Below are 13,179 nucleotides of genomic sequence, written 5' to 3' on the forward strand. Positions count from 1 at the left end.
TTCTTACTGGAACAAAGAAACATATGCACATAAGTCCTGTGCTGGCCCAACTCCATTGGTTACCTGTCAAATACAGAATTCATTTTAAAGTTTTACTTTTTGTTTTCAAAGCCCTAAATTGAATGGCACTACAGCATATCTGTGACCTTTTAAGTCCCTACTGTCCTTCTAGGCCACTGAGGTCTTCCTCACAACATCTTCTATCAGTCCCAAATGCAACCCTAAAGACTAAAGGTGATAGGGCTTTTTCTGTTGCTGTTCATTTAAATAAAGTAATTTAGTGGAATTTCATGGTTAAATAAAGAAGCAGGAGACTAATACATGTGTGTGGGCAATAGTTATAAAGGTTAATTACATAACACTTTCCCATAATTCCTACATTACATGATCATTTAATGTTTTTTGGTGTTGATGTTGTTGATATCAGTAGTAACAGTAGTAGTAGTAGTAGTATTTGTGACTGCAGAACTGCATCTAATCTCAGCCTAGTTGTGATAAAACTTTTTAATCACTTGATGGTCACAAAATGTTGTGCCACTGATTTCCCATTTATCCTTTATATGAAAATGGACACCCTTATATTTGTTTACACAGTTGTGGTTATATGTGCTTGCTTGCTTATTACTTTGCTAATGAGCCACTTATTAAAATGCTTCTTTGTGATACTTAAGCAGCTGATTACCTCTCAGTTGTAGACCTGCTGTTAGTTGTGGTTTTACTGGAATCCCATTTTTACCATTAGTTGGAGTATATTTTATCCACTGTTTTCTAAAACATCATGGCTTCTATGCCTCTCTCTGTTTACTTTCCTTTAACTAAACAGCTTAAGACTGAGCTGCTGGGCTCAAAGTTTAACTCCATCCTAGAAGAGAATACCACGGTAAGGTCCACACATCAAAGCATTTCTGCATAACTCATTCACTGGCATTTAATTTAGGTGTCATCTTTAATTAGGGGTCCAAGCATAACAGCTTTGACAAAATGTTACAGGGAAATCAAACCATAATGTGAAATTCTGAATGTATTTCCCAATTAGGGGCCCCACTCTTACAATTATCTTGTACATTCACTTGCCTGAAGGGGCACTATGATAAGTACAGTGTGTCCCACAGAATTTAATTCTATTTGTGGTGGTAGGTTTGCAGAATTAACTTGAATGCAACAGTTTTTAACAAATTAGCGCAGTGTGGTTATGATGCTAACCAGATTTAAGCACAATTTAGAACAACCTGGAAAATCATTGTGTAGTGGTCAATGCTGATATTGTGGTGGGCCACCACAATTAAGTCAATGTATGGGAAACACTGAAGTATCTTTATGTTTTGCTTTGTATCTTCTGTATTTTAGTATTTTGCCCCTAACTAATGATTCAGTGAAACCTCAGACATTACCCATAGGTGACCCATTCCCATGCACCAATTAATCCAATCTTCACAAAATGTTTATATATCAACATCTAAAGACAATAAACAGTACATTTGTTTAGGGATTTTTGATTTGTCAAACCAGTTTTAAGCTTCAAACATACATGATGGTGTGACCCATAACACTTTGGCAAGTATATTGTGATGTAAAAGCCAAAACTTAACAAAACTTGATACACACAATCACTACCGCTTTCTTTGGACATTACATTTAGTGAAAATTCAACAATGTAATATCACAAAAACCACTTAAGCTAAACAAATATAAAATGTGGTGCCCTAAAAATCTAATTTATAAGTATAAAATCTAATCATTATATATTAATACCATTGGCTTCCAAATCTTAGATTGCTGGCTCAACAAAATTGCTGCCAAACAGCCAGGCAGGACTTAGTAGTGAATAATAGTTTTGATATGTTGACCTTTTTGCTGCTAAATATGGGTTTACAAGACTTGTATATTATCACATTCTGTTTTTATTTGCATTTTACATAACGTCCCAACATTTTCTGATTTGGGGTTGTACATGTGAACCTTGTGAACAAGCAAATTATTAAAAATTTGGCCACATGAGGCACTTCACAAATTTACACTGCAAAAAGTGATATCTTACCAAGTGTTATAACCTTACAGTATATTAAGATAAAACATCTAGTTAGTATTGTTTTTAGTATAAAGATACTTACTTTGAGCTTTCTTGTAAGATTATTTGACTTAAAATAAGTGGAAATCTTCTTAAATTAAGACACAAAAAACAAGCAAATTTATCTGCCAGTGGAATAAGAAAATGTACCTTAATTTAAGATAAGATTTAAGACAAATTGTCTTAAATCTTACATTTTAAGATATTTTCTTAATCCATTGGCAGATAAATTTGTTTGTTTTTTTGTCTTAAAATAAGTCAAAATCTTCTTAAATTAAGTCAAATAATCTTACAAGAAAGCTTAAAGTAAGTATATCCTTATACTAAAAACAATACCAACTAGATGTTTTATCTTAAAGGTCCAGTATGTAGGAAATAATGGAAAATAAACTGTAACCATTCCAAAAATGATCACCATATGTTGTCAGAGAGTAAGGAAACACGATGAATTGAAGTAATGGCTTATTTGACAACATTACTCTAACCCGTAAAACCCCGTAAAACCCATGAAAAAAATGAGTTACGGGCCGGAATGTCTTGGAATTTTCGTTTATGTTTTGAACGATTCATTCTAGAATAGCGTATTAATAATGGGCTAGCGCATCCTCCTATTTGGGTTGCCAAATTAGCAAAGGCCAACTGTCAACAGCTGTCAGTTGTAGTCATGAACGCCTACGAGAGGCAGGCAAATTTCCAAAATTTAAACAAGAAACAAATTAAGTGGACATCGGAGGAGCTTCCTGAGATGGTGACGTCTTCGTCAAACGAAGAATATCATGTCGCAGAGCTGGCCATATTTCTCCACAACAGGTAGCCTAGGCTAAACTTCATCTGCATCGCTAACTTCAGATAAATATGTTACGTTGGTTAGAGAGGTATTTTTTGTTTTCACTGTTTCCGTAATGTGTAGCTGGGTCATGGTTGGAGAAACGTTAAAGCAGCTGCAGGTCAACTAACGTTAGCTAAGTCTTAATTACATCTGGCAACCCAGAAGAGGCTCGCGTCTGGTAGTCTTGAGAACCTTCACCAGTGTTTTGATTTTGGCCTGCAGAACGTTCGGTAACAATCCTACAAATCGCACCTTTAATATAAACAGTGATCGAATTATACCGTGAGCTTCGGGGGGTACAGCTATTTCGACTGGTGACGTCACTCTCGATTTTATTATAGGCTTACACATGATTTCACACTTGTGGTTCATAGTCAAATTTCCTTCGAAATATAGGTCATATGACCGTGGCTGGCTGGCCGACAAGTTAAAAGAAACTACTGTAATCATACTAGCAAGCACAATATACCATACACGTTATGGGAAGGGTTGAATTTGGGTAAACACTGTTTCAAGGTGCGCCCTGTGCGTAAAATTGCGCGCCACAGCCAAAAAATATTTTTTGGTATATCAGTGCAATGCAAACCTGGAAATGCATAGACCAATAGCACGGAAATGACATACATACTACTTAAATTTAAGAACCAGAATTGTTTACAGATGGGCCACAGCAAGTCTCCCGTTTAATAGCCAAGTTCACCTAGCCTAATACAAGGCCTGCCTTTGGTTCATTTAATTTGTTTTTCTTGGACAGCCTAAGCCTACCAAACATCAAGCAAATAAAAAATGACTTGTTCACGGTTGGAAAAAAAATATCTTCACGTTGTTTAGCCTAGGCATTTCATATAATGCAGCCTAGTGCAGTGTGCCCCCCGTGTTTTTTACAAAACGTTTGTGCAGCAATACGTTTTTTAAGAAAGGCTGATCTCTAATAATGGCAACGAGGAAAGACATTGCAGGCCCAATTGATTATTATATGTTCACATAGCGTTTCAAACAAACTGCAGGTAAAGTTGCAATTATGGGCATTTGCTTAAAAAAAGGTTGAGAACCACTTACATGCGAAATTCCTTGAATAATAGTGCAGTTCCCTCTTGTTAAGACATTAAGAATGAAATTGCACAAAATGATAAATCGCCTCATTAAACCTCTCCCCGTGTCAGTATATCTATGGAACTCCTCCTACGGCGTGTGATTGTAGGCCTGATTTTTAAGCTAAGCAGCAGCAATGGTCGTGGCCGCTGAGTGGAAGGGAGACCTCCGGTTAAACCATAGCGATCTTGCTACTCAATGTTTTTCTAAGGTTGGCTATCACTATGTTACAAAGGCAGTGAAATATTAGACAAATGTATGGTCAGTTGGCCACCGCTTGTTAACCCATATCAGGCGTTTGCAGCCTACACTGTACATTTGTTTTAATTCGTCAGTATTATATCATAGCAAATAACACAGTCTGAACGTACCAGAGAAATGATATAAATCGTATTTCATTAGAATATATCCTGAATTGTTGGTATGTGATGGGAATACTGCATTTAATTACATGCATTATTGGATAACATTACATTTTATAAAAAAATGTCAGTACCCCCCAAACTATTATTTTCATCCCTTTTGGGAGGGTCCAAGTCTCATATAGGGGATACGGACCCCCCCCCCAATACCCCCCGTAATTCGAACCATGAATATAACACTTAGTAAGATATCACTTTTTGCAGTGATTGACCCTGATGATTGCTTCTCCTAACATGTAATCACACACAAATATGTATTTTTGTTTGTTACGGTAAAATGCAAGGCTCTTACAAAAAGTAAGACATACGTGATGCCATGAAAAACTTGTTTGTAAAGCTCAAGAGAAAACTTTGAGTACTTTGGTGTTTGTGGTTCAGCTTTTAGTTTGCAATGAAAATGAAAATATAATGCTGCCTCTCATTTATGTCGTAAGTTGTATGCTGACTTGTCACTTGCTTCATCCCTCTTGCAGGGAGAAGAGGGGGATTATCAGTCTGTGGGCTCTGTGGCAGGCTTACACAGGCCAGAGCTGAACTACGCTGCCTTGGAGTTCATGAGAGGGAGGCCTAGGGAAGGGAAAGCAGGAACAGGGGATGACACCAGTGACTACACTGAAATCAAATCCAAGTGAAGCGCAGTGCTTCTCTGACACATTTGCTGCATTGGACACAGTATCTGGATACCATCTTCTCCCCTCACACTACTCAACACCACTTCACCTCCAAGCTACCACCATGGCATTGATCATATTTTATCAAGTAATATTTGCTAAGGTTTGGTGCAAATCAGTATGTCAAACAACAACTGCAAACAACGGCAAAAAGTGGTTTCTGTCAACAGTAAAGCCTCTCCACAACATTATTCCCAGACCATATGTTCCTACTCAGTCTTTCAATAACCATCATGTAAAAAGAAAAATATGCTACCAAAAAGTAAACTTTCCACCTTCAGGGCTCTAATTTGTGTGATGTGCAACAAGGTAGGCAGTACGCTTAGTTTGTCGTGCTTGAACTAAAGCTAATTCAATTACAGGCAAAACCATTTAGCTAATTTAATACCATGTGCACAATACTTCACGCAAACATGGGTGCGGTAATTGAGTTTCTTAAATACCCTGCACAATTTTCATGAAACTTCTAAAAATCAAGGAGGACCAGACCAATGTCAACCTGTGTCATGTAGATGTTAAAAAGCTCTACTAATTACTTAACCCATTTATTCTTGATTGTACCCAGCAATGTGTCAATAAATTAGCACATGTATGCACAGTGCAATTTCAAATTAGAGTCCTTTTTACTCTTGCCATGCTCTGTCTCACTCTATGCAGTGACTGCCAAAGTGACAGGGAAGAGTTGCCTCTGTTTTGGGAACCCTGAAAACTTATCTCTTATCACTGATGGCAAAGCAAACTTTGCCATCAGTGATTGCATATTATTTAGCTATTATTCCAAATTTCATGAAATTCATTGTTTTAAGTCTCCTTTCATTTGTCAAGATTGATTTGATTGATATACTGTATGACTACACTGACATAAAACAGTAGTTCATCTGTCTCTGTACCAATATCACATCCAGGGACGAATGTATTCAATCGTCGCGTGCAACTTCTCACTGAATCATATATTCACATATTCTCACAATTTTGTACAGAGGGTTTTTTGTTAGATTATCACCATGTTCTCTTCATATGAACCTGAGGCAATTCTGTTGTCAATGTCCACTCTCACAGTTATCTTTAAATGAGTTGTGACACATATTAAATTGGTTAAATTAGTATGTAGCATTTTCCCAATAAACCTTGTCACGCCTATGGATGGACTTGAATTGCTCTAGCTGTGGGGTCTTTAGGGGAATCAGCTGCCATGTAGTTCAAATTTGTGTTCAAAGTTATATATTCTGTTCTTAAAGATAATGCATGTCTCCATTTTGCAATTTGCGACATACTACTTTAGCAGAGAATGAATAATCCAGGGGTTTGTTTCTAGGAAGGGCCGTTGGCTAACTTGCTTGGTAGTTATAACTGTCGTTCATGGATGAAGTGTTTCAAGAAAGGATAGTTCCAACCAACAATCACAAATTTGGTCGGAAATTTGTTGTGCTTGGCAGCTTTAAAGGGGTTGTTGAAGCATCATTCGTAGATATTTGCAGTTGTCTGCGTTTTAATTGCAGTTTGACAAGACTGAACTTCTACATACTAAGGTACCTGAACAACCTCCAACTGAGCATTTCACTTATCATAACATTTTAAAATAATATTTATTCATCTTGAGTGCAAGGGTGTGTAACAAAGGAGATTACGATGGTGGTTAGACACAACTGTGCCCAACAAAATCTGGCTGTAATTAAGAAAATATTGGGACATGACAAACAATTTCTTACATTCATTATTAGTTGGTTGTGCAATCTCAATAATTGTTATGTATGATGTAGCCCTATAGATGCTCTAGTAAATGTGTAGGACTCATTTTTAACCCTCAACTTGTAGCATGACGTCATTAACACTGGTCTGTGTTTTGCACGATGGAACTTGCTATTTTCGACCAAACAGATCTTTCTAGACAGATTTCTAAGTAGGTCATTATTTGAGTGAGAGTTGTGTCATACCATGGTGGTTTAGCAAAGGACAAGGTAGCTTTTCTAGAAATGAACCCCAGGCCATTGCACTACAACATGTCTAATTCACATGCAGTCCTTAGTGTCAAATAATTTGGGGATTGGTTTAATAGAAGTTTTTCTTTCATTTATAAAACTGGTCATCCTCCCTTAGTGCCTGTGTTCAACATGACCTAACATTGCAGTAAACAAATTTGAATATTGCACTCTCTAGTATTTAATATATCTTTGACTGGGTGATTCCTTCCCGGAATGATGTCTGCTCAGTTACTGCAGCAACAGGCCAACACAATATGTGCGTGAGGATTACTGACAGCAATGACTGATAGACAGACCGTTTAACCTCTTTCATCACGGTTTGTTCCTCTGTCATCATTATTATCATATCCCATCTCATACTATGCACAGCCATTTGCATTTTTCCCTGTCAGGTATCTTTTACTGTTTGCATTGAAGAGTGCTTAGAACATTTTTTGTGTGTACACAGGGTATATATGCCCCCTCAGTAAAGGAAGATTCTGCTACTTCAAAGGAACATGATGAGTTAAGATACTGACAGTGCTGGAGTCCTTCATATGACGCAGACCTATTAAGACAATGTGATAGAGAGATCACTGATAATGAAAAACAGAAAGATGCAATGGTGGTAGTCTTTGAAAACACACCTGTGAATTAATAATGATTTATTGACGGCTATTGATCTTACTGTAATTAGTTCTGAATGTTTGTGTATTAATGTATTGCATATTTATGTAAACCATGGCAACACAGTAAAATAATGGATTAAATTACTAAAAAGTTTAACTTTTATGAGAGCTGACAAGGTTCAGCAGGGAAGGATATGAAGTTAAGTGAAGATCCAGAGCATGACATACCAAATAATCAAATTATCAACAAATAATCAGGCTTCATTTCAAGGATGTCAGAAATCCATTGTGACCACTCCTGTTGTGAAAACTGGTAAAACTTGGGGATACATTTTGTTATTTTGCATGTATGATATACAGCACACGTATGACATTACATTGATTTTATCAATGATCAGTGTAAACTTTTTGTACAGTGACTTGATCATTTCAAACTCAACTCTGTAATGTAAAAGCTGTTGCTATTAAATATTGACAATATAATATGAATGCTGTTGTGAGCTTGCATCATTTTATTTACCCAGTAACTACGCTTTGCATCATTTAGTTAAAGATATTCTTCAACCAGCTAATATCGACAATGGCTTAGTGGCTATACAATGCAGGGGTACCAAGTTTAGTCAAGTATAAAGATATTTTAGGATAGGCCTAAAGTAACAAATAGCTCATCGAACAAGAACCTATAGAGTGGGGAAGTCAAGCTTGTATTTTTTAGTGTTAGCATTTTAACTCTTCCCGGTTCCCAAAAAAAAAAAAAACTCTTTGGAAAAAAATAGGGTTTGGCAAACTGAAAATAAGGTGTGAACGAAAGGACAGCAGCAGAAAATCTAGGCATTCACACTGCTTGAAGTGAGCGGCACTGTAGATTGACGTGGAAGTTCAGGTTTACGACTGTATACGGCAATTTGAGGCAACACCGAAAACTGCCGTGAATTGTCAGAAATTGGCGTGGGCCTTGTTTGGCAGTCGTCCCCCCATGACCCCCCTCCTCCTAATTCTAGGGGAGCTATACAAATGCAAATCAGGGTAGTAGGGGAAGTGCACTGTGCATGGTGCCATGACTGTGGCCTTTTCTTTGGTCTTGCTTAAACAGTGGATGTGTTAACCACACAACTCCCAGCAATGCGCTCAACAGGCAGAAATGATGCTGGGTATGACATGTCTGTTACCTGCAAGCTCCAATAATCTAACCTGACTTAAAACAGTCAATAAACTCAAGTTTAGATTCGGATTTTCCCTTCACACCAAAACAATGAGAATTTCAGAGGCAAATATATAAATGATTGTCTTTATCACTATTTTCATTCAACAAAAATATATGCAGTTCAATTGACGTCACTTCAATAAGTCCAACCGTTACGCCCCCATGCCAGCAGGGGAGACAATTCCTCTAGTGAGCAGTAGAAGACCTGCCCGTAGCGCTTCCGTCAGTAGAACAGCTAATAGGATAAACAACAGTCAGTGTGCGGCTTGCCCAGCACCGGCGGCAAATTCAAACAGAAACGGCTCCCACACACAATTGCGCTCCATCAACACATGCCAGCGGGTGTTTCCAACGGTAGCTATGCAAGTGACTTGAAGTATAACCGTAATTTGATTGGCTAGTGCCGTCTGTTGTTCGTAGGTGCAGCAGAAGTCGAACTTCTCGACGCGAGCGACGGGAGCAACGCAACGCAACAGACCCACAATTCAGTTCGGCAATGGATGACGTAAGCACATGTAAAGTAGACGGGATGCATCTCCAGCACTGCATCTCATGCAACTGTGTGTGGGAGCCGAAAGGCTAGCCTACAGTTTGGTTAGGCTACTTCACGTTACTTGGATGTAAGAATGTGGTTCATAAACAACGCGCCCGCGATCGTCGGCGCTGATTCCTTCTAGAAGAAGGGACCTTGAAACGAGCACTTCCCTTTGCTTGGAGGAATGGTGAGCGTTGGATCATCTAGTGCCAGACGAGTGGTTGCTTGTCGTGCCAGGAGAATGGACACCATCAGCACCATACTGCTCCGAGGCGGCGAACAGCCACTTCACAGTGCTGCAGGATTTTGGGCTTCTCGTGAGCTTCCCATTTGTTGTGAGGGCAGATTTCACCTTGTATTTGTGTATCTGTGCTAATAAAGCTCTTTCTTTGAATAAACATGTTCCTGGAAAATTTTCCTTTTCTCAATAAATTCATTCGTGTCCTTGATGGTAGGCCCTAATAATACTAGCCTAGTAGCCTACGTAGGATAATGATAGGCTACAACATAATGTCATAGGATATGTATGTGTGTGTGTGTAGCTTAGCTAGGACGCCATACAGAGCTCTCCCTCAAACTATCTAGGCAGGTTATGTCCAATAAAGGAACAGAAATGGAACTGATGTAATCAAAAAATATACATTTATTAAACACTAGACAGACACAATAAATACACTGGTCGGCAATCAGGGCAAGCAAATGTTCTACGTAGGTAACAGTGGATGAAATTCTACAATAAATAAGTTAGTGAATAAGTCTCACAGATCAGTTACAGTGTATAAAGTCGAATAAATAAATAAATACTTTTCACATACACAATCCAATACTGCAAGAGACACTTCACACCAAATGGGCCATACACACACAGACAATGGCCAATACCTTATCATTCAAATGGCTGCAGTCAGCTGGTTACGCTTTTTTAAACTGCAGCATTACTTCCTTTTACTATAAACGTAGTGGCAATTAAGACAAGCCATTAGCACTCTGCCAGTTCTCACCATACGTCATAGTTTGTTTCTGACAATATGTGGCACAGAAAAACGTTTGCAGGCCGTAAATTGTCATTAAGATCAATTTCCAAGAAATTCTTTTTTATTCTGAATGGTCGCCAAGCAACGTCAAGACACAGCTACTTTAACTTTTGTATGAAGTTGTGGTAGTGCAGTACTATAGAACAAAATGCAGTCAATGTGTATGTCTGTGTTGGATTTTACAACAGCATCGAATGCCATTCAGCCTAACATGATCAAGGACCGGAACTGTCAGTTTTAGAATTATAATATTACATTGTGATGGAATGCAACCCAGAGAACAGATGTTTGCTGCATGATGCAGCTGAAGATTTGGACAAGCCTACTTTATATCTTTCACTTAGACTTAAATGTCTTTAAAATTATAATCATCAGCATTAGGGCTTTGGTGACAACAGCTTCTGCTGTTGAATAATCACACCTTGCATTTGTTGCAGGGTATTCTTTTAAAGTCGCCTAAACTGTGTGCATTCAACTTGTTTGCATTCAACAGGAAGAAAAGGAAAACACAGATTTGCTTTTCTGGTCTGTAGCCTATACAATACAATATATTTGTGTTTTATTTTGCCCGTATGCTTTATTCTCCACCTTTCCCCCATTAAGAATTTTGGCTATTTTGCTAGCTGAGGGCTCTATCTGATCAAATACTATCATTACATACGTTATAAATTTGCTAAATGTTAAATTTAAGATTACTATATTAGAATTAGGTTCTGACCCTAGATACTCTGTATACTGTTGTTCCATTTTGAGATATGTTTCTTCCCTTCAGACACTGGAAGCCCAGATGTCAGAAATTGTGAGTTGTGTCAAGGTTTTCAGGTTTTTGTTATTCTGCACAAATGTAGAATACATTAGATTAAAAAGATCAAAATAAGCAATACAGTGCAGGAAGAGGTGGAAAGCCCAACAAGCTTATTTGGAGCCTCCACCATTAATAATAAAATGACATTTTTGAAATGAACATATTTAAAATAGCATAACTAGACTCCATGGGAGCAATAGCAAATCATCAGTGACTAAATCACAATATTCACACAAAACTGAACATGCATGAATATAAATAAAATAGACAACAATGCTTTAAAAATACTGGTTACAAAGCATTAGTTAAATTGTCTTTTATAGATTTTTAGGGGAACAGTGTTTTTCTAGATGGGAAATGTTTTTCCATAATTAGAATGATTCTATGGCTGAGCTATAAAATAGCTCTTAAACTGCTCAGGAATATTCCTTTTGCTTGAAAAATCTTAATGTCATGAATAGTAAGAACCTGCAGTTTTCTAAACAAAGGAATAGATGGGGCATCTGACTCTGATTGGGTCGTGACTCTGACAAAACGTTTCTGGAGAACCAGAGAGGTAGTAGGGAAAGTACTTCCCTGTATTACAATATGAAAGATAAGGATACATTATTAAACTGTAGTAAAGAGTAAGGAGGTAATTTATGGTGACAAGATTATTATACCAATCAATTTATTAACTTTTCTACAAACACAGTCAGTTTGTTCTCTCCAACCCAATTTTTCATTAATAATAATTCCCAGTAGTGGTATCTCAATAGACAGAATTATGATTTTAGATATATCTTTTGGGAAGTTTTGGCCAGTTAAGATTATAAGAGTATAAATATCATCTGTTTTAATATTAAATAATATTTTGTTTAATCTAAACCATGTAACATAGGCAGCTAGCTTCTTTCATAAGAGAATTACAATTTGAACGAGACAGCATTAGGGTTGTGTCATCTGTAAACACAATGTTATCGCAATTATTTCTCATTATTGATGAATACAACTTCATTTGGACATAGACACATTCAGTGCAGTCATATTTCATTAGAATGGCTTTAGTTCCAAGTCTACTCACTTTTTCTGCCAGCTGGGGGTGCACTTGCATCTCTCATTTAGCCTTGTAGTCTTACATAAATGGGTAGATGCTCACATGACGTACATTTCATGTGTATCAAATCATCTACAAATAAAAATCTACTAAAAGCACAGACTTTACAACTACATAATGGAGTAGAAAAGCATTGGGTTAAAAATATAATGTCTCAGTAGTAACACATCCATATATGTATACATGTACATACAAAGTTGTATGAACAATGTTGTATATTCAACACACGCAGAGACATATAAACACATACTGATACATTTAAACCTAGAACAAGGTAGGACATTTTAGTATTTTTTTCACTAAACATGGCTTAGATGCAGTTTGTCTGCGAGGTGCTGGTAGCAGCCTGGTTGATATGCATGCTCACAGATGCACAATGTGCTGCCACACTCTGAGAGCAGCGTGATTAATTAACATCCCGTTCATAACCCTCTAAATTAGCACTGGAGCACAAGGGCTAATGAGATGACTGTGAGATGTTAGGTTACAATAACTGCTGTTCTCCACCTATCAGGACTAAGTGTGAGCATGTGTGTGTGTGTTCATATAATGTCTGCCTGTCCTATGTGTAAGAAAGAAAAGACTATGTTTTGCAAGATGCATGGCTTTTGTTTTAGGGTAAGGTTGGGGATACATTTTTGTGACATACACAATTATAAAAACATCTACATGTACACTGTACACTTAAATAACTAAATGGTCTCCATGACCAAATGTGAGATTTAATAGAGTGAACATGAAAATTGTCATTTGTGTTATTTAGGGTATCAATATTTTCAAAGACAGTCTCCCACATGCAGTACGGCTCTACTATAATGAATCAAACCAAGAAC

General features: G+C 37.4%; 1 protein-coding gene across 5 annotated transcripts in view; it reads left to right on the forward strand.

Annotated features, from left to right (window-relative positions):
* mag (myelin associated glycoprotein) overlaps positions 1-8,161 on the forward strand; it is a 100,964-nt gene extending 92,803 nt beyond the window's left edge. For 2 of the 5 annotated variants that reach the window (XM_048260245.1, XM_048260244.1), the window contains exons 10-11: positions 824-880; positions 4,885-8,161. In XM_048260245.1, the coding sequence (XP_048116202.1) occupies positions 824-880; positions 4,885-5,043 (216 nt within the window). In that variant the 3' untranslated portion in view covers positions 5,044-8,161. The remainder of the gene's footprint in view (positions 1-823; positions 881-4,884) is intronic. The other 3 variants (XM_048260247.1, XM_048260246.1, XM_048260248.1) reach the window with 2 other exon arrangements.
* Positions 8,162-13,179: the final 5,018 nt, after the last annotated feature.

This window comes from Alosa alosa, chromosome 13, assembly GCF_017589495.1.
Source record: "Alosa alosa isolate M-15738 ecotype Scorff River chromosome 13, AALO_Geno_1.1, whole genome shotgun sequence".
Taxonomy (NCBI): domain Eukaryota; kingdom Metazoa; phylum Chordata; class Actinopteri; order Clupeiformes; family Clupeidae; genus Alosa; species Alosa alosa.